At 52.9% G+C, this 18,761-nt stretch overlaps 1 protein-coding gene across 1 annotated transcript; it reads right to left on the bottom strand.

Moving 5' to 3' along the window:
* Positions 1 to 768: 768 nt before the first annotated feature.
* Positions 769 to 18,623, bottom strand: EPN1 (epsin 1). Its single transcript, XM_084770318.1, is given in 13 exon segments — positions 769 to 1,377; positions 1,538 to 1,795; positions 3,002 to 3,088; positions 3,219 to 3,329; positions 3,670 to 3,973; positions 5,539 to 5,622; positions 6,179 to 6,253; positions 6,619 to 6,743; positions 9,463 to 9,712; positions 15,378 to 15,441; positions 15,443 to 15,609; positions 15,611 to 15,672; positions 18,469 to 18,623. Coding segments are annotated over 13 exon segments (1,941 nt in total). The 5' UTR covers positions 18,614 to 18,623; the 3' UTR covers positions 769 to 1,168.
* Positions 18,624 to 18,761: the final 138 nt, after the last annotated feature.

Here is an 18,761-nt window from a genome sequence, read left to right as displayed (position 1 = left end):
TCTGTGCTGGCCTGATTCCCACCCAGCCTTCAACCAACGCAAGTGTGGCCAAGAAAATGAAGCCAGCAGTCAGGACCCACACCATGGGGAATGATGAGAGACCACACATGGCAGGAAAAGTCAGGAAGCATGGAACAGCACTCTTGGCAAATACCCATCTGTGTATGCGAGCTGGCAGGGGCGCCCTCCCCAACAGGCATCCCAAGGACTCACTGACGTGGTCCGGCTCATGAAAAGAACACACAGCGATGGCAAAGAGGAGGTATCTGGTGATCCACTGGGTTTAGCCAGCAGAGGCTCATAAGGGTTCCAAAGAGTGCTGGGATGAACTACTGGTCCCTGGGCAGGACTCGGTAACACCAATGCCCTGTGTCCAGTGTTACTATTTCTTGGTAAAAATTCTTAATACTCCCACCATCCCCACCATCTAACTCTAACACGATGACCTCAAGCCACATTGCTTCTCTCTGAAGCCTGGCATTCAATGACCTGTCAGCTCCCACGTGGGGCAACCAGATCCCTGAGTGCCTGTGACACGCATCAGAGACGGGAGACGGAGTCCTTACACTAGGGCCATGGCAGCCATAGCCCAGGTCCCTCCCACCCTCACCCAGCTCAGCACATCTCAAAGAACTGAATCAGGGAATCCAAGGCTTCAGAAAGGTTAGCTCCCAGTTGACATCAAGAGGTGGCTCGGTCCAAACCCTGAGTCTGCCCTGGAAGAGAGGCTTCTCAGGGACACATGGATGGGAATTTGGGGGAGCCACACCCATGAGAATTGCCATTTATTCCCGAAGTTGCCAAAATCATCACCAAGGATTCACCAAGGGGTGCCAAGGGAACGAGGAGGCTCAAACACTGATTGGGGGCTGTCAGGAGTTTGGAGGGAGGTGGAATGGGTGGGGGAACCCCAGCTGTCCCTCCCCCATCTAATGCCACAGAAAAGGGTCCTCCTCTGGCCGGCTCCCCTCCCCATCCCCCAAGTCCAGTTTTTCTCAGGCGGAGGTGGGTTGGGGACTTGGGAAGAGGGTGTAGTGTGAGTGGGCCCCAGGAAGGGGAAGGGCACTGGGGGGAGGGTCCCCCATTTTCACATGCACTCACAACACTGATCTCCCAGGGAGCAGAAATTGGGGAAGCCAGCTGAACCAGGCCTCCCTCCTACCCTGGATTATAGGAGGAAGGGGTTAGTGTTGGGGGCTGGGGGACCCGGGGGCATCATGGGGGGCACGCCAGGGCCTCCACCAAGAGGAGAGATGTAGGTGGGTGGCGCTCCAGGTACTGGGGGCACAGGACTGAGACGGAGCTGGTTCAGGGTGAGCGTCGCAGGGGGTGCTGGCTGGAAAGGATTGGTGACGGAGGGGCCAGTGGCTGTAGCTCCTACAAAGAGAAAAGAAATGACAGACATGAAGCAGTCCCCAGGTGCTGGTCTGCCCAGTTTCTATGTCTGAGATACAAACCCAGCTGGAGAGCAACATGCCTGCTCCATGAGAGGGACCAGAGAGAACCAGGGCACAGGTGTCCCCCTCTGCACACTCACCGCTTGGCAGGAATGGGTTGGAAGCCTTAGATCCTGGCTGGGTGGGGCCTGGCCGGCTCACCAGCGAGTCCAGATCCACGAGGGCTGCATTGGGGCCTAGGAATGACTCCGGAGTCTTCCGTGTGGGGGGTGTGGGAGTTGGGGTCGCAGCAGGTGGGGGACTTCCCACAGACTCAGCCAGAGACCCCCCAACCCCACTCATGTCGAATGCCCCAGGGCTGCGAGCGGGTACCTCTCCTGCAAGCAGCTCCAATTCCCCTGGAAGAAGCCAGGACAGTGCTCAGAGAGACTGGCAGGTCCACCCTGGGTTGGGGGAGTGGGGTGGGAAAGGAAGTGGGTGAAGTCTCAGGAAGGGACAGAGATGCACAGTGACAGGCTGAGCAAAGCCTGGACTCAAAACTACGAGGATCTTATTGTGGTGAGCAGGTACAGAGGGAATGGCAGATAACTTCCTAGAGTGACAGTTCCAGCAAGTACAGTCTCTGAGGGAGGGACAGGCCTGCCTATGGAACAGTCTCAAAGGAGCACCTTCCCAATGGGAATACTCTAGCTATATATGGAGTTTTACAGTGCAGAAACCAGGGAGACAGCTAAGGGCTGGAGGACAGAAGTTGCCAGATGTTGCCCCACTGGGAATTAAGCAATGGAGCAGTGGAAGCACATTTCTGCAGCTCAACCAGTGCCTCAACTAGGAAAATAAAGCCCAGCCCAGGGGTGCAAGCCTGTAACCCCAGAACTTGAGAGTCTCAGGTAGAAGGATCACACATTCTTTCAAAGCCGGCCTGGGCAATAGAATTTAGCAAGATCCTGTCCCCAAATCCGAAACAAGGAAGAAAAAAATTAGCTTAAACAGCAAGCTGGGAATGTAACTTACTTGCCTAGCATGAACAACTGGGATTCAATCCTAGTATAATAGAAAAGGCAGAGTGTGGGGAACGCATCTATAATTCCAGATGCTCAGGGCTGAGGCAGAAGGACCACAAGTTGAAGGACAGCCTGGGCAACCTAGCAATGCTCCACCTCTAAAGAAAAAGTAACCCTGTGAGTGCCCATGCGGAAGGCACTAGCATGGAGACACAGGCCCACTCTTGGGGTATTTACAGTTAAGGGTCACAAAGCTGGCTCAGCCCACAGCTGCCGCTCAAGGTAGCAGCTACTAGTCTGCTCCTGGGCCTCAGAGACACAGTTAAGCACAACGCAGCCAGGCAGCAGGGTTTAACACGTTGACTCCATTTGTCCAATTCCTGCCCTCACTCAATAAATGATCCAGAAGCAGAAACAGGACAGATGTGACTAAGATTTCCAAAGTTACACATCTCTCTGTTTAGAGGGGTGGCTGGATCCGAGTCACTACCATGTGCATTCTACACCCGTAAGTACAGCAGACATCACCTGGAGCAAGGCAGAGACAAGGAGGAACTGGTTATAGGGGCTCCTGGGGGTTCAGGAGGAGGGGTGACTCACCCGTGCTGCTCCCAGAGGTTGGCAGGGTAGTGCGGAGTCGGTCGAAGTCTGAGAATTCATCAGGCTCTGTGTCAAAGCCCCCGACAGCTGTGGAGCCAAGATGGGCAGCTAGCTCAGCACCAGCCTAGGGACTCTACCTCATCCTCCTCCACCCTCGGGACCCAGATAAACTCACACCAGGACTGCTGCCCCAACCCGGCCCGGGGCAGCGCAGTACCTGCAGTGCCGTTGCTGCTGGGCTTGGCAGGTGAACCTCCCCAGGGGTCTGAGAAAGCCGGGGCAGGTGCCCAGGGGTCAGAAGACGGGGGTCCACTGACGGGAGCACCACCTAGATGAGGAAGGAGACATATGGATGAGGAGCCTCTCCTGCTTAGTCAGCTGCTGCCTCTCAGTCTGTGGTGGTCCAAACCCACCCAAACAACTAGCCTTCTATCTACACACGCACTAGCATCAGCCAGTCAAGGGTCACACTGGGCCCACCCATCTGCCCTCAAAGCACGCTCAGCCTGCCCACTCTTTGCCCCTTACAGCCTTCCTTACTTAGCTTCATACAGCCAAGGCCACTCCTCCTCCCCAGCCATCTCACGGCCCCACCACGCCCAGGGCATCCCTGCCTGAAGGGATGGCTTGGCCCAGGGGGCTACAAAAAAGCAGATGGTGGTGCTCACCATCAGAGCTTCCCCAAGGGTCAGGCGTAGGGCCCTCTCCAGCTGCAGGAGCCGGGCCCCCACCCCAAGGATCAACAGAGGGCCCTGTAGGGGCTGCAGGCCTCCAGGGATCCCCAGAGGCTGGCGTAGGGGCTGCACCACCCCAAGGATCAGCAGCTGGAGGGACGGCAGGTCCCCCCCAAGGGTCTGAGGCAGCGGCAGCTGCAGGGATGGCAGCAGCCACAGATGCTGGGCCCCCCCAGGGGTCTGAGGCCTGTGGAGGGGCTGGGGTTGTGAAGACATCGGCAAGATCCATGAGCGATGACTGTGGGAAAGAGAAGAGAAGGGACGTGAGACGCAGAGTAGGAGAGCGCCACAGGGGGCTGCACCTCCTCGTCTCAATCCCAGATCTGCCTACCATCTAGCCTCCCAAATACCCCATCTGGCCGCTTCCCACCAAGTCTTCCTCCAGAAAGCCCCAACTTACCCTGCACACCAACCCTGAGTCCTCTGAGTACAGACAGAGGTGAAGTCCTCCTCCCTGGGACCAGCAAACTGAATGGCCTTCCCTCACTCACTGTGTGTGTGCCTTGGCTTAGATTTTTAAGCTGATCCAACCCAACCCTCACCACAGCAAGCTTTCCTTAACCCTGATCACATTTCTCCTGATGCTACATTGCTATCCTGCAGTGACCACCATGCAGCACAGCCTGCCTAAGGCTGCCTGTCTATATGCAGACACTTAAGCAACACCCTGGTGTTCTGAGGGCAGGCACGTAAAAGCAGCCAACCTAAGCCTTCACCTGACAGTGGAGATCACCCACATAGGCATGTGCGCACGACACACACTCATTCTCATCGGTACCCATGAGGCAAACAGCCTCAGAGAGGACAGCCAGGTCTTCCCCAAGTGGCCACATTACACTCTGAGTGTAAAGGCAAAGGCAGAAAGGATCAAGTGCATCTCCTATAGTACTGGGATGCAGAACCTCCCATGCCTAAGGTCAGCCTGAGCAGACACTGCTGCCTGGCAAGAAAACCGCATTGGGGCTAGAGTAGAGTACTTGCCTCAGATGCACGAAGCCCTGGGTTCAATCCCCAGCCATGCAAAAATCAGGCATGGTAGCACACACATATAAATCCCAGCACTCAGCCGGGCGTGGTGGCGCACGCCTTTAATCCCAGCACTCGGGAGGCAGAGGGAGGCGGATCGCTGTGAGTTCGAGGCCAGCCTGGTCTACAAAGGGAGTCCAGGACAGCCAAGGCTACACAGAGAAACCCTGTCTCGGAAAAAAAAAAATCCCAGCACTCAGGGGGTGGATGGGAAAGGATCAAAGTCCAAGGTCACCCCAGTTACACAGAACTGAAAGGCACCTGGGCTACATGAGACCGTGACTCAAAAAAAGAAAAAAAAAAGTCTCATCAGCTAATCACAGAACACTGACTAAGGAGCAGCTACAATGCCAATGCTGCTGATGCTGCTGCAGTCTCTGCCCCAAGTGTAGCCAGTCCCGACAGAAAGACCAGAAAGACTGTCTGGCCTAAGCCTGTCTAAACACAAAACTATGAGAAAACAACTGCACATGGCCAGAAAACTAACAGGATCAAGCCTACGTCAGCTGTGAGCACAGGAGTAACAGACCAACTATTCTCTGCCTTGGTCAGGGGAGGCTCAGGCGAGGACCATCAACCCAGAGTGTCTAGTAGAGACAGTCTTTGGAAGGCAGCTGGCAGAACAGCATGGGCAGATGAGCCCCGAGTCCCGCTGAGGGTGGTCAGGCGGTTGCTAAGATTCTAGGCCCTCTTGCCTTCAGCCGCAGGGGAAGCAGCAGCACCCACGTTACAGGACAGTCATCCCTGACCCGGAGGACACAGCACACGGGCACTCACCTCCTCCTTGCCCCCAGTCTCCCTCTTGCTCTCCTCTATTGCCATCTGCAGCCTCAGGTCATCCCCACGACGGATCCGCTCTTCCTATGGGGTGCAGCCAGACAAGTGGGGTTCAGAACAGGAGCCATGGGAGGGCAGCTGGCCCAGCCTACAAGTCCCCATCCCAACCCCCTCTCTCCCACTCTGAAAACAAAACTGGAAAAATTAAAATGGGATGTGGACAATGTATGGAATGGGGATGGGAATGGGACACCTGGGTCAAAGGTGGGGCAGGAGGCGGAGGAGCTGGTGCGGCCTAGGCAAGGAGGGGGCTGTGCACAGTGCTATGAGAGGGACGGCCGAACCTGGCTGTGAAAACAGCTTAGGAAGCACTGGGACCCAGGAAGAGCAGGTGGTCCTGCAAGGTGCATGACTTAGTGACTTGTACACCCCAGGGAGTTATAGCCCAGAGTCCTGGGTATCCTCCCTGGCTTCTGTTTGGACCAAGGTTTCTACAGCTAAAGATACTAAACTGAGGGCTGAAGGTGATGAACACAGCTGAACTCAGGGAGGCACACCAGGAAGGGGCAAGGAGTGAGGACCCATGGGCCTGAGCAAGGAGTCAGGAGAGCCCTGGGAGGGGCAGGCAGCCCACTCTGACCTTATCGTGTTCCTCTCGGCTCAAACTAAGGGCCAGCTGGAGCTGGACGTCATCCTCGGGGCCGCAGGACGGGGGCTGGCGGAGAGAAAGTTTGAGGGGCAGGGCAGGGGAAGCCAGAGCCAGAGTAACAGGCAGAGAGGCAGGCCAACAAAGGGACAGAGGTCCAGAGCCGAGCAAGATCAGAAACGAAGGGACCCTGGTTCTCCCAGATCAGTGAAGATGGGCAGAAAAAGGAAGAAAGAAGCTGCGCACCTGGCTGCCAAAGCCCAGGACGGCTTCCAGAAGGGAGGAACTAGAGGTGGAGGACCAGGAAGCACCAGAACAGAGACAGCAGGGGATGGGAGGGGAGAGGAAGAGCAGGTGGAGAGTGAGACGGGCGAGGCATGAGGACAGGATGGCAGAACAGAAGGCAGCCCCTCTCCCTCTGCAGTGCCCCGTACCTGGTCAGCCTCCTCTTTGCTCATGGCTAGGGCCAGCTGCAGCTGCAACTCCTCCTCCCCGCTGCTCTGTGGCCAGGCCTGCTCTGCCTCGGGGGGTGGTCCAGAGCCCACGGCTGCTGAGGAGGCTGGAGATGGGAAGACATGAAGACACAGATGGACCAGAGGCCAAAAGATGCAAACCCACAAGAAGTGGGGCTGCAGCCCAAAGCCCAACACAGCATCCCCACCCACACACAGTAAAAAAAAAAAAAAAAGCCTCTGAGGGCCCAATTGGGAGGGAAAGTTATGGAGCCAGAGTCCAGGGAGGGGCAAAGGACAGCCCCACCCTGAGAGCAGCAAGCAGCTGATAAGGAGAGGGAAGACCAGGGTGCTAAAGGGCAGCAGGGTCCTGGCTTCCCAGGCCATGAGAGCAGAAAAGGGCCACCGAGTCCAGGCAAAAGTGCAGCCCTGGCAAGAACAGCTGGCACTTAAGAGGGAAAGCAACATCTGAACCGACTGCAGAACCCAACAAAGGGAAGAAGAACCCTTGGTGTCGGGGGAGGACAAGGAGACAGGCCACAGGAAGATCAGGAGTCTGGCTCCAGAGCCAGCAGAAGGCGGGAGAAGTCGATGGTGTCCTCCCAAGAGGAGGACCGAGACCCTAGTTCCTGCAGTCAGCACCTTCTCATCACCGCCGTCGGCCCTGGCACTGGTTCCCCGACAGAAGGCAGGCTCTCTAAGCTCTGCTCCAGCAGTGATCCAGAGCCGATCCACACACCACAGCAAGCTGTCTGCTTCTGTCCCCAAATCCCCTTCAGCCTAGGACAGATCCTGTGTGGCATCCTCCTGGGGTGAGTGCTGGCAACCCTCACAGTGCTAATACCTTGAGGCTCCTCCCACCAAGGCTGAAAGTCCTGAGCTGAAGGCCCCACTTCACACCTCACAAGGAACCAGGCACCAACCAACAGCTTCCTACACCAGCCACCCGGGTTCACGCTTCCTGTGGCTTCCAGCCCTTTGTAGCCTCTCCAACTCCTCTAGCAACCATCCTCCCTCTCCAAGCAGTTTGCTCTGGGACATGGGTCAGCAGGCCAGAGCCGATGGCCAAAGCTGGATCTTTAAATAGTTGAGAAAGAAAATGAAAGAACATAGCAATCATTAAGAAATTTCAACTTAAGGCAGGCAGTGGCGGTGCACACCTTTCATCCCAACACTTGGGAGGCCGAGGCAGGCAGATCTTTGTTTGGGGCCAGCCTGGTCCACAGAGTGAGCTCAAAGACAGTCACGGCTACACAGAGAAACCCTGTCTTGAGAAACAAAAAGCAAACAAACAAAAATACCAATTCCAGTTTCAGGGTCCCTGATAGGAACGTGGGAAGCATGTGGCCCAGCTCGTCACCTGTGTGGGGAGCAGGTGAGGCATGTGCCTCAGGCTCCTTCGGTCAGCAAAGCTCAGGGTTCCCAAGTGTCTGGCCTCTCTAGAGCTTAGCCATGACGAACAGCTAAGAAGCCCTCCTCTCAGACTCTAGGAAGATGGCTTAGCGGTTGACACACTTGCTGCCTAAGCACAAGGATGGAGTTCAGATGCCCAGAACCCACCCAAATGCTAGGGAGTCTTAATGGCTCACTCACTAGCAATCCCAGCCTAGGAAGATGGAGAGGAGCTGGCTCCCAAGACTAGCACATTGGTGAGCTCTGGGTTTGACTGAGGCCATGCATCAAAATAAGCCCAGAGCAATCAACGCTGGGCCTCCACACGCACGGCCATCTGCCCGTATGTGCATCCCCATACACACATACGCATGCACACCACACACTTTCCACAAAGCCAAGCAGGCATGCGCCTTGCTCCAGGTATCCCTCCTCAGGCCAGCCCAATCCGGCATTAGAGCTTCCGCTCTCTACCCCTGCCAGCCATTCCTGGGCCTCCCACGTTCCTTCCCTCAACTGTGCTCCTTGCTTTAAGCTCCACATGAGTACATCCCACAGTGTCTCCACATCTGCGTGTGAGATTAACAATGACCCAAAACGTGACGCACCAGACAAAAGGCCTCCAGCTAGAACCAAGGTCACAGACTTGTGGTCCAGTCTACCCTGAAAAGTCCAACTCAGCTCACCCCCAGGGAAGCACTGTCTCCCCATCACCACAACCACTTGCAAATTCAAGTGTTCACAACTGTCCTCCTATAGTCTTCCTAACACTCTTCCCACTTTCCCTGCCTTGGTGCCTCAGCATGATAAAGCGAAACCCCTATATAATCCAGAACCCCACACCTGCCACTGAACATGTCACTAGAGAGACCACAGCCTTATGACACAGGATGCACTTTCTCTTTATGCTACTTCCATTTTTTTTTTAAGTGCTCATCACTACCCATTCAACTTGAGTTCACTACCTATAGACAACATTCTCTGATCTCACAAAGTGACCCTGGCAGTCCCCTCAGCCATGGTGCTGACCTTCTTCCTGTGCCATCCGGGCCTCTGCACTGCCCTTTAACTTGAAGGACAATCTACAGAAGGCCAGACTGGCAGCTCCATCACGCCTGAGCACGTATGTCCCCATCGGGGGCTGACCTAACCCTGTAGCTGGGGAGTCCCGAGCCCCAAGCAATCTGACAAGATGTGGGTGCACCTGCCTGTCCATCAGGGACTCTCCTGGCTACCCTCAGGGTCTGGACACAACTGGGCCCAAAGGAAGTATTCAGTAAAACTCCAGGCAAGCTGAATAAAATCTCTAGAGCCGGAGGCCATCACACAAGGCAAGGGAGGAGAAGGTGGATCAGCTGGAATGGGGCCCACAGAGAGGAACAGAGGACAGATCGTAGCTGTCAGGGACGTCCAGGAGTGGGAGAGAAACCTCACCCGTGGCAGTCTGTGCCAGCTTCTCCTTGGTCTTGAGCGCGTGGGCGCGCTCCTCCCGAAGCCGATCCTCATCCCGCAGCAGAGCCACCAGCTGCTTGGCCTTCTCCCGCACATTCACACCCTGGTCCTTGCCATCACGGTCCACATACTGGAAGTCCTTCAGCGTCTGCACAGCGTACATGTTCTCTTTGCACTGTTGTGAGACACGCTCAGAGCCAGTCTTGATGAGGTACTCCATCAACGTCATGGCCTGCAAGGTGCAGGTACACCAGTCACTGACACTGAACTCCACTGGAGAAGAGACTAGAGACTGTGTGAGCATTTGGGCCCTGGGGCAGCTGGCCACATTCAAGTCTCACAACCCACTGTCTATCCACACAGTAGAGGGGAGAGAAATGGGACACAGGCTACCACGAGCCACACACTGTGCTCGGTGAGAAAGACACCAGGAACGAAGGCCACACAGTGTGTGGTCCCATGGATATCATGTGCCCACAAGAGACTAATTCGGACAGATAGAGAGGAGGGCTGCCAAAGGATGAATGTGATGGGAAATATTCAAGAAGTTCATGCACCTGCCGGAGGTGTGGCTGGCTACCAGCAATGAACACACCAAATGCCAATGGACTCATCACTCGGAAAAGCTGACTGCTGTGCATGGCCTCTATGTCAATCAGTGGCAATGACACAGAAGACAGAATGTCAACCACCAATGCAGCAACAGAAACAAATTAAAGTGCAGGAAGTCTTAAGGAAGCAGAGATGGCCTGCTCCTAAAAAAACAAGATGCCGCGGGAGCTTTCTGGGCCCTGGTTCTCTCAGAAAGGACACGCACCCAAGCAAAGCCACACACCACAGCAGCAGGGATGGCAGACACAGCAGGAGCACTGCCGCTCAACAGCATCCTTTACTATCTTCCCTACTTTACAAAATGCAAACAAATCCATTTTCAGCAAGATGAAATTAAGTCTTAAGGGAAAAAATAGTAACTACAACCCAGGAGCCAGAGAGTTGGCTCAGTGGTTAAGAGTGCTTGCTGCAATTGCAGAGGACCCCCAGTTCCGTTCCCAGCACTCACAGGGTGACTCACAACCATATATATTCCAGGTCCAGGGGTCGAACCCCCTCTTAAGACCTCTGCAGGCTCAAACACACAACGTAAAATTAAGTAAGTCTTAGACAAATGAAATAAATAACCAACCCAAGGAAAGATCTAACTCAAGGACTATTTCCAGAGGACTGTCACTGCCATGCTCCGTATAAGATTCTGAAACAGGCTGGGTCACTTGGTCAACGAGCACACCTTAGGTTTTTGCAGATGTCTACAGAACTTCAAGTTCCCAGGTACGGAATGGAATGGGAAAACATTTAACAGACGAAGCAGCCACAGGAGCTAAACACTATCTAAATAGTGAAATTTGCCACGAAACACTGCTGCATCCCATTGACGCTGTGTAATGGGGGTGGGGGGACAGGACAGACAGACAGACACAGGGATTTGCTATGTAGACCACACTGGCCTCAGAACTCACAGTACTTAAGCCTCAACCTGAGAATTGGTATCAAAGGTACAAGCCACGCCCCTAGCACTGGAAAGGCTTTCTGATGAGTATGTAGGCCCCAACTGGCCCTGTCAGTGTTTACTCTCAGAGGAGAAAGATCTCTATGCAGTCTTACACCCCAAGGGAAAAGGCAGAGAGGCAGGCCTTGTGCTTTGAAATCCAGAATCTTTGAGACTGAAACCAGGAAGACACTGCACCTGAGAATTCTGTCAGAACAGAGTTCTGCCAACAGCCATGCAGGGACGGGGACAGGAGGACAGTATATAAATGACTTCACCTTAGGAAACACCGCACTTTGTGCTGGATGGTTATGAGAAACTTTCATCTTTGTAGCTCTCTGGACTTTGGAATTGCAGCTAACAACTATGTACAAAGCAGGAAACTGCTCAAATACCCAGGCACAGTGCCATGCGCACAGAAACCACTGCAAATGCACTGAAAGTGCCCACCAATACAGAGTGTCAGTGTATCAGGGGCACAACGGCTATGTGCAACAACACACAGAGGCACAGATCACCATCACCCCACATCTGGTAAGTAGGCAAAGGAAGACACCCCAGAGAGCACACACTACTGGTCTCTAGAAGAGACTTCACAGAGGCGCTGGGCACAGGAGGCCATGAGGAGGCCTCCTAGAGAACTGGGCGGGTCTCTGCTATCTCGCTCTGAGAGGCAGCCGCAGAGGTGTGTACGTTCCCGCAAACTCATTGGGCTACACACTTATGCTTCAGCTGATCTGTTACACCCCAGTGAAAAGCTTGCATTTTGTTATTGTGGTGGTGGTGGTGAATGCAGGCTCCTGTGGCTCTCAAATATATAACCCATGGAACTTGTTAAGTTTTAAATCAGTTCCACCAAAGAAGTCTTCCTACATTAAAACAAGCATTTAAAACAGGGTCAGCATCTTTCTCTATAAAGGTCCTGGTAATATCTTCGTTTTCGGGGCTGGAGAGATGGCTCAGTGATTGAGAGCACGGGCTTCCAGAGGACATGGGTTCGATCCCCAGCACCCACATGGCAGCTCCCAACTGTCTGTAGCTCCTGTTCCAGGGGATCCAACACCCTACACAGACACACATGCAGTCAAAACACAAATGTATGATGGATAGATAAATAGACAGACAAACAGACAGACAGGCAGACAGATAGGCAGAAAGATGGACAGATAGATCAATCTTCCTTTTCATACTACACAGTCTCTGCCCAACTACTCCAAAGTGGTGGCTGCAGGGGCCTGGCTGTGTCCTGGTGAACTTTACTTAAAAATCAGGTAGTACACAAGACTGACCCACAGCCTGCAGTCGCCGACTTCTAATTAGTGTACGTTAAAGACTGGGGCAACTGAGACTTAAGTTCCTCTAAAACCACAGAACACAGAGGTGGATTACAAGTCTCCACTCCCTGACGGCCAGGCCCATAAAGCACATAATCTCCACAGGGGTTGACTAGACCTACAAAGGGCCCCTAGGCTGCACCAGTAGGAACTCCAGCACTGCATGAGAAACCAGAGATTTCAAAGCAAGTGGGGCACGGTCATAGACACAAGGGTTAGGCATTTGCAAGCATTCAAAGGCACACGCAGCACCCCAGGATCCCTGCCAAAGAGACCACATGATCAGAACTGGGGGGAAAACTGCTCTCTTGCTTGGTAGAGTAGCAATAAAAAGTGAATTCTGTCAGAACTCAAGAGGACTGAACCTAGGAAGGGGAGATTTCTCTGTAAAGAAATCATATTTTGGTAAATCTATCTTAAAGAATCTGTTTTTAGAGAAAAAAAAAAAAACAAGCCAGGCATGGTGGCTCACGCCTTTAATCCCAGCACTCCGGAAGCAGGGGCAAGTGGATCTCTGTGAGTTTGAGGCCAGCCTGGTCTACAAACAGCCAGGGCTGTTACAGAGAGAAACCCTGTCTCGAAAACGGAGGGAAATTCATCTAAAGTCTGGTGTGGTAATGCAAAAGTTTGAGACCAACCTGATCTACATAGTGAGTTCCCGGACTATATTTGACACTGGGGGGGGGGGGAGCAAGGGGAGAGCACAGGACCACACACGCGCACAGGACGATGGACAAACAGACAGATGGGGGACAGGGAGAAGAGCAGAGCAGAATCAGCTGGGATCCATGAGCAGCCCTGTAGCCTCTTCCAGGAAGCCTTTTCTAACTGCGGGAGGCCAGAGTCCTCCAACAGCCCCCCTCCAACTGCAACAGGCCAACCGCTACGTGCATGAGAGCTGGCTAAAGGATGGGCCCACAGTAAGGCCAGAAGCAGCAATGGACAAGGGAATCAAGACTCAGCCCTCCTGGACTCCCACTACCTCAGAAAGCAACCCCCACCCCGCTCACTTGCCCTCAGAAGCCCATCCACACGTCCTGCACGCCCTGCCGTACCCCATCTCCAGTCACTACGATGGCATACTCCAGAACACACTGGCCCTAACTAAGGCCCTCACTCTTCCAGGCTCCCAGCAGTACACTCTCAGCCAGTGAGTCTGCCTTCTAGGGCCCTCCCCACTAAAGCCCAGCAGTCCTGCTTCCTGCTCATCCTACCCCACCCTCCCCCCAGGGCTTGCTGGTGACACTGGGACTTTCCCCAGTTCCCAGCAGAGTAAAAGTCGCCTAGCTTTTGACTTTTAAGTCCAGTAAAGAACTGCATCAGTGATTAATCACGAGCTGTGAGCAAGCGGTTTTGGTGTGTACTGTGATGAGCGTGAAAACAGGTCTCGGTTCTCTGATTCAACATGCAGACGGCACTATGGAAGCCGAGGAGACCATCCCACCTCCGCAGGAAGTCTCTTGGATAGTCCAGGACAGTGCAGACTTTTAAGCTGGGGCCATGAGAGCAGATGCCTCAAAGTCTCCTGAGATACAAGGCAGGCCCCCAAAGCAAAGAGGCAGCCACCCATCCTATGGAAGGCAGTCCAGCAACCAGCCTAATGCCCCACAATCAACAACGTAATTCAGCCAGCTGACCCCAGTCTTTGCTCCTCTGCCACAACATGAGAACAAAATGACCAAGTGCGGGAGGTGACAGCAGCGCCCCCAACTCCTCAACAGTACTGGCCAAACCTGACACCTACTTGCTCAGAAGTGCCCTGGATGCATTTCCTTCTGAAGAAAGCCTGAAATCTGAGTGTTTGACTCCTTGTGCACGTAACACCAAACTTACACACCAGTATGCCCTCTGACCCAGCAACTCCAGCACCAGAAAAAAGCAAACACATCAGGATATTAATAGCATCAGTTTTGCTAAAAAAAAGCAAAACCCTGCCCCAGTCTGGTAGTTGTAGACCTGTAATTCCAACTGCCTGGGGGACTGAGGAAGGCCACAAATTCAAAGCCTACTAATTGTACCACAGAACAAGGCGGAAGAGAACCGTGACAATTCAGCAAAACTTTATCTCAAAACGACAAACAGAAGACGCGGCAGTGTTGAGCGTGGAAACAAACGATGACCTGTTTGCCTACTGTGCGTGAAGGGCCTAGATTTAAAAACCCAGACTCACAAGCAGCAACCAAAGTTCCCCTGCACTCCACTGTGTTATCACCCTACTACAGACAACACTGCACAGGCACCAGCCTGTCACCAAGGCTCTGCCTTTCGTTGCAGGTCAATAAATACCAGCAAGCCTGACATCCACCTAAGGTACTAAGGTACCTGAGAGTCACATGCTGTACCAACATGCCCACAGTCCAGGGCCATCTGGGAAGCAGAAGTACACACCTCAAAGGGAAGATGAAGATGGCCTTCAGAAGCTGGGGGCTGGTACCAACAACAACAAACAAGGACCTGGCGCTCACATCAGCTCCAGAGTTCAAAGCCAGCCTGGGCTCCATTAAACCCTATCTCAAAAAAATAAATAAAACTAAATAAATGAATAAAAAGGTATGTCTATGCACTGACAGAATCTCAAAACTCGAAAGGCAGAAGAAGGATCACTACAAATTCTAGGTCAGCCTGAGCAATACAAAAAAAGATCAAAAGAAAACAAGTAAGTTTATCTGCACAGATGTTTCTTCTTGTCGTTAATTATTGCCTTAATGACACAGTGCAACAGGACGTTACACACCACTTGCACTGTGTAGGTGGTGTAAGCAATCTAGAGACACTTGAAAGATACAGGAACGTTACCCCGTCTTTAACAAACACTGCACCATTTTATAGAAGATACCTGACCATCATCAGACTCTGCTCAAGGAGAAAAACTAGAAATCTAGGTCCCAGGGACTTAAACATAAGAGAACAGTCGTTAACTACTCCTCTTCTTGAGAAAGGGTGGGGGTGGGGCTGGAGGCAAGGCACACCCTGCCGTGCTCCAGTTCTGTGGCCCCGGGGGACCACACCCAGGTGCTGACCTTGTAGACGTGCCTCCAGTTCTTGCCATGGTCATTGAGCCGCTTCCAGATCATGCTCATGATCAATCTCTGACATGAGCGAGCTGGACGGGCCCCAGGGATCATTGCTTGTGGCCTCCCGGACCTTGATCTCGGCCTCTGAGTAGTTGTGGACGATATTCTTCATCTGACGCCGCAGTGACGACGTCGACATGGTGCCCAGTAGTGGTGTCAAGGGGCACCAGCCCCCCGGGGCATGGAGAGATGACGCGACTCACAGAGGGAGACCGCAATGGGCGCTGGTAGATCACCACATCTGAGGAGGGAGAGAATCGTTGGAAACACAAAGGAGACATAGGGCTAACCAGTACCCAAGCTGCCCTGAGTCTCCCCTCGGCAGGTTTCCCACCACCCTTGAGGGGAAAGCTGAGAAGACTCCCGGCCCTGTGAACCTCCGTCTTAAAATTAGCCTGTTCTTTCGGTTCCTCAAACAAGCCTAGCTGCTTCCTGCCCAGGGCCCCAGATCAGCTGAGGCAGAACCTGCAGTGGCGGGTCAGACTCCGACTTCTTCCCCTAGATCAGCCACTTCCTAACAGGACAGGCCTCAACCTTTGGACAGACCTTAGTTTTCTGTGATACAAAACGAAGTTCTGTGCGATAAGGTCCTACCAAACAGATGGTTTCAGTAAAGGCTGCCCTGCTAATAAATTCCCCCCTCTTCCTCACCAGAGACCTGCCACACATCCCCCGGGCTCTGCTTAAACTCCCCAGACCTGAACTCAAATGTCATTGTCAGTGTTCTTAGGAGTGGACTCTTGTGATTTTAAAGCTCTTTGTCTGATTCTGAAACTAGGGTTGACCTAAGACCGACAGCAGTGGCAACGAGATTTGTTTGGATATGGTTTCCCCTACAAAGAAACTGGCTGGGGGCAATAAACAGTGCAGGAAGGAGAAAGAGGGAAGCAAAGGCCTCTGGGACAGGAGTCATGTCAGAAAAGGCCAATGAAGGGATTAAATAAATGGTAGGTAGACAGAGGAGATGTCCCAGGGCAGTGAGAGACTGGGGGATGCCCAGGGACTAGGTGTCCCAAGGGCAAGCTCAAGGCTCAGAGGAGAGATAAGAAATGCAGGAGCCCCCACTAATGGACACAAACTGTGCCAAGAGGCGCATATTGTATCATTTAACTCTGAATGCTGACAATGGCCTCAAGTAAGTTAAAGAATTTGGCCATGGTCACATCATAAATGCCAAAGCGGACTCAACTATGAAACCCACTTCCCCTCTATGACTCAAGAGTTTTTGAGGGGTTGCGGGTGTTTTTGAGGGGTTGCGGGTGTTGGTGGGTTGGCATAGCATCGCCCTGGCTGGCCTGGAACTCAGAGACCCACCTGTCCCTCCCTCTCTCCGAAGGTCTGGGTTAAAGGTGTGTGCCATTAAACTCATCATGCTTTTAAATTAACCTAAATAAAGTAGCCTGTGCTGTGACCAGCTGATGAGAAAAGGGATCAAGGGCAGGAATCAAGCAAATTACTAACAAGCACTTCCACAGCCCTCACGTCCTCCTAGGCACCCATTAAAAGTGTCTTCCGCTGTCAACTCAACTAATCCTTACCAATGCATGACTCACAGGCGCTTTACACAGGAGGGAACTCGGGCATACTTAGCACCTTGCCCAGGGACACACACCTCACAACTGGAGCCGCCTGGGTCCAGAGTAGACTCCGATCACCAGTCTATGCCTCTCCAACAAGCCACGGAGGGAGATTTACTGAGCCCTACCATGATCCAACCTGAGGGAAGACACAGGTGAATGGGAGAGGCTGCTCTCCACCATAAATCCAGGCCAGAGAATAGAGCACCCGTTAACAGTCGTAACTGAGCAAGACACAAAACAAATCAAAAAGGAAGAAAGAGATGTGGCAAACAAGGGAACAGAACCTCAGGGGAAAAGAAAGCAATACAGAATTATGGGGAGACAACAAGACAGGAAGACAGAATGACAGGGACACGGAAACAAAGCATACAACACACTGGGTTCTGGACTAAGACCAAAAAATTTAAAAAAAAAAAAAAGATATAATTAAAAAGAAACAAAATTCAGACTCCAGCCACATAAGCAACCAGCAAAACAAACCTTGTGACTCAGTTTCACCCAACTGGGTAACAAAGGGGAGGGAGGGAGGGAGGGAGGGAGGGAGGGAGGGAGGCTACTTGTCAAGTTTGCTGATCAAATAAGGTGAGTACCTAAAGGGCTTCGTTCTGTGCCTCACAGATAGTACGTGCTCGATACCGCCGCCTGCTATTATATTATCAGAGAAAACCATTTCCAAAAGGGTGGCATCTAAAGATGCATTATCCTAACATCAGCTACCTACTTCAAGCATGTTTGTAAAAAATAGTAATAATAATTGATCTCACAGAAACTGAGAATGAGGCCGTTTTCCACTTTAATAAATGCTTATTAAACAGCGCAAACAATACAGTGAAATTCTCCAAAGGGGAACTCAAATAAATGGTATCAAACACTAAGTGAAGCAAAATCTCTAATAATAACCAGAGCCTCTAGTAATCACCCACTTAACTCCAGGCCAGACAGTTAGGCACTTTTCCAGCACCACCTCTATAAATGCGCAGAGACCCTGTGGTAAAGGAACTAGGAATGCTTCCACTTAGAAGACTAGGAAACAGGTCTGGAGACCGAGGCAAGCAGTAAGGGCTCTAGATTCCACAGCCAAGAGCCCTACCACCACACCAGAGACTCAGAAACCTGGGACGAGGCACATCCTAAACCAAAGCAGAGGTTCCTGAAATAAAAATTAAAAATTAAAAAAATTAAAAAAATTAAAAAAAACTTAGGGTCTGTGACGATAGCAATGACTGGGAGAGAAATATGCACCAGAGGGAGACAGGTCTAAGGAAATGAAGACACAGAAACCCAGAAAAGACAAGAACAACATTCTGACAGGAACACGGAGCGATCCAGGGGCACAAACACACGGCATTCGGATCTCCAAACCCTTCTGTACAAACACCGAAACACAGGGGCAGGGCAACACAAGCAACAGGGCCGTGGGAGACTGGGACACTGACAAACCCAAAAAAGACACACACCGGCAGGCAAACCCGACCCGGGCACAGCGGTACAAAAGCAGCCACAAGCCATCAGCGGCTGGAACACCGGCTCCGAGGCTGGCCGGACCCGCGCGCGCCAAGGCCCAGACCGGAACACCGGACTTGCCGCGACGGAGGCCAGCATTGCGCCCCTAGCTCACCTCGGCCCGCTTACACGGGGCTCCCAGGGGTCATGACGGTCAGCCCCCTGCCCCCGCTCGGCCTCGGTGTCGCCGGGCGCACGCCGGGCTGCGGGAGGCAGAGATGCGCACGAGCGCACGCGCCGACGCACG

The sequence above is a fragment of the Acomys minous genome, assembly GCF_964271855.1.
Source record: "Acomys minous genome assembly, chromosome: 20".
NCBI classification, from domain to species: Eukaryota; Metazoa; Chordata; class Mammalia; order Rodentia; family Muridae; genus Acomys; species Acomys minous.
The sequence above is the reverse complement of the archived record's forward strand: the minus strand, read 5'-3'. Positions and strand labels throughout refer to the sequence as shown.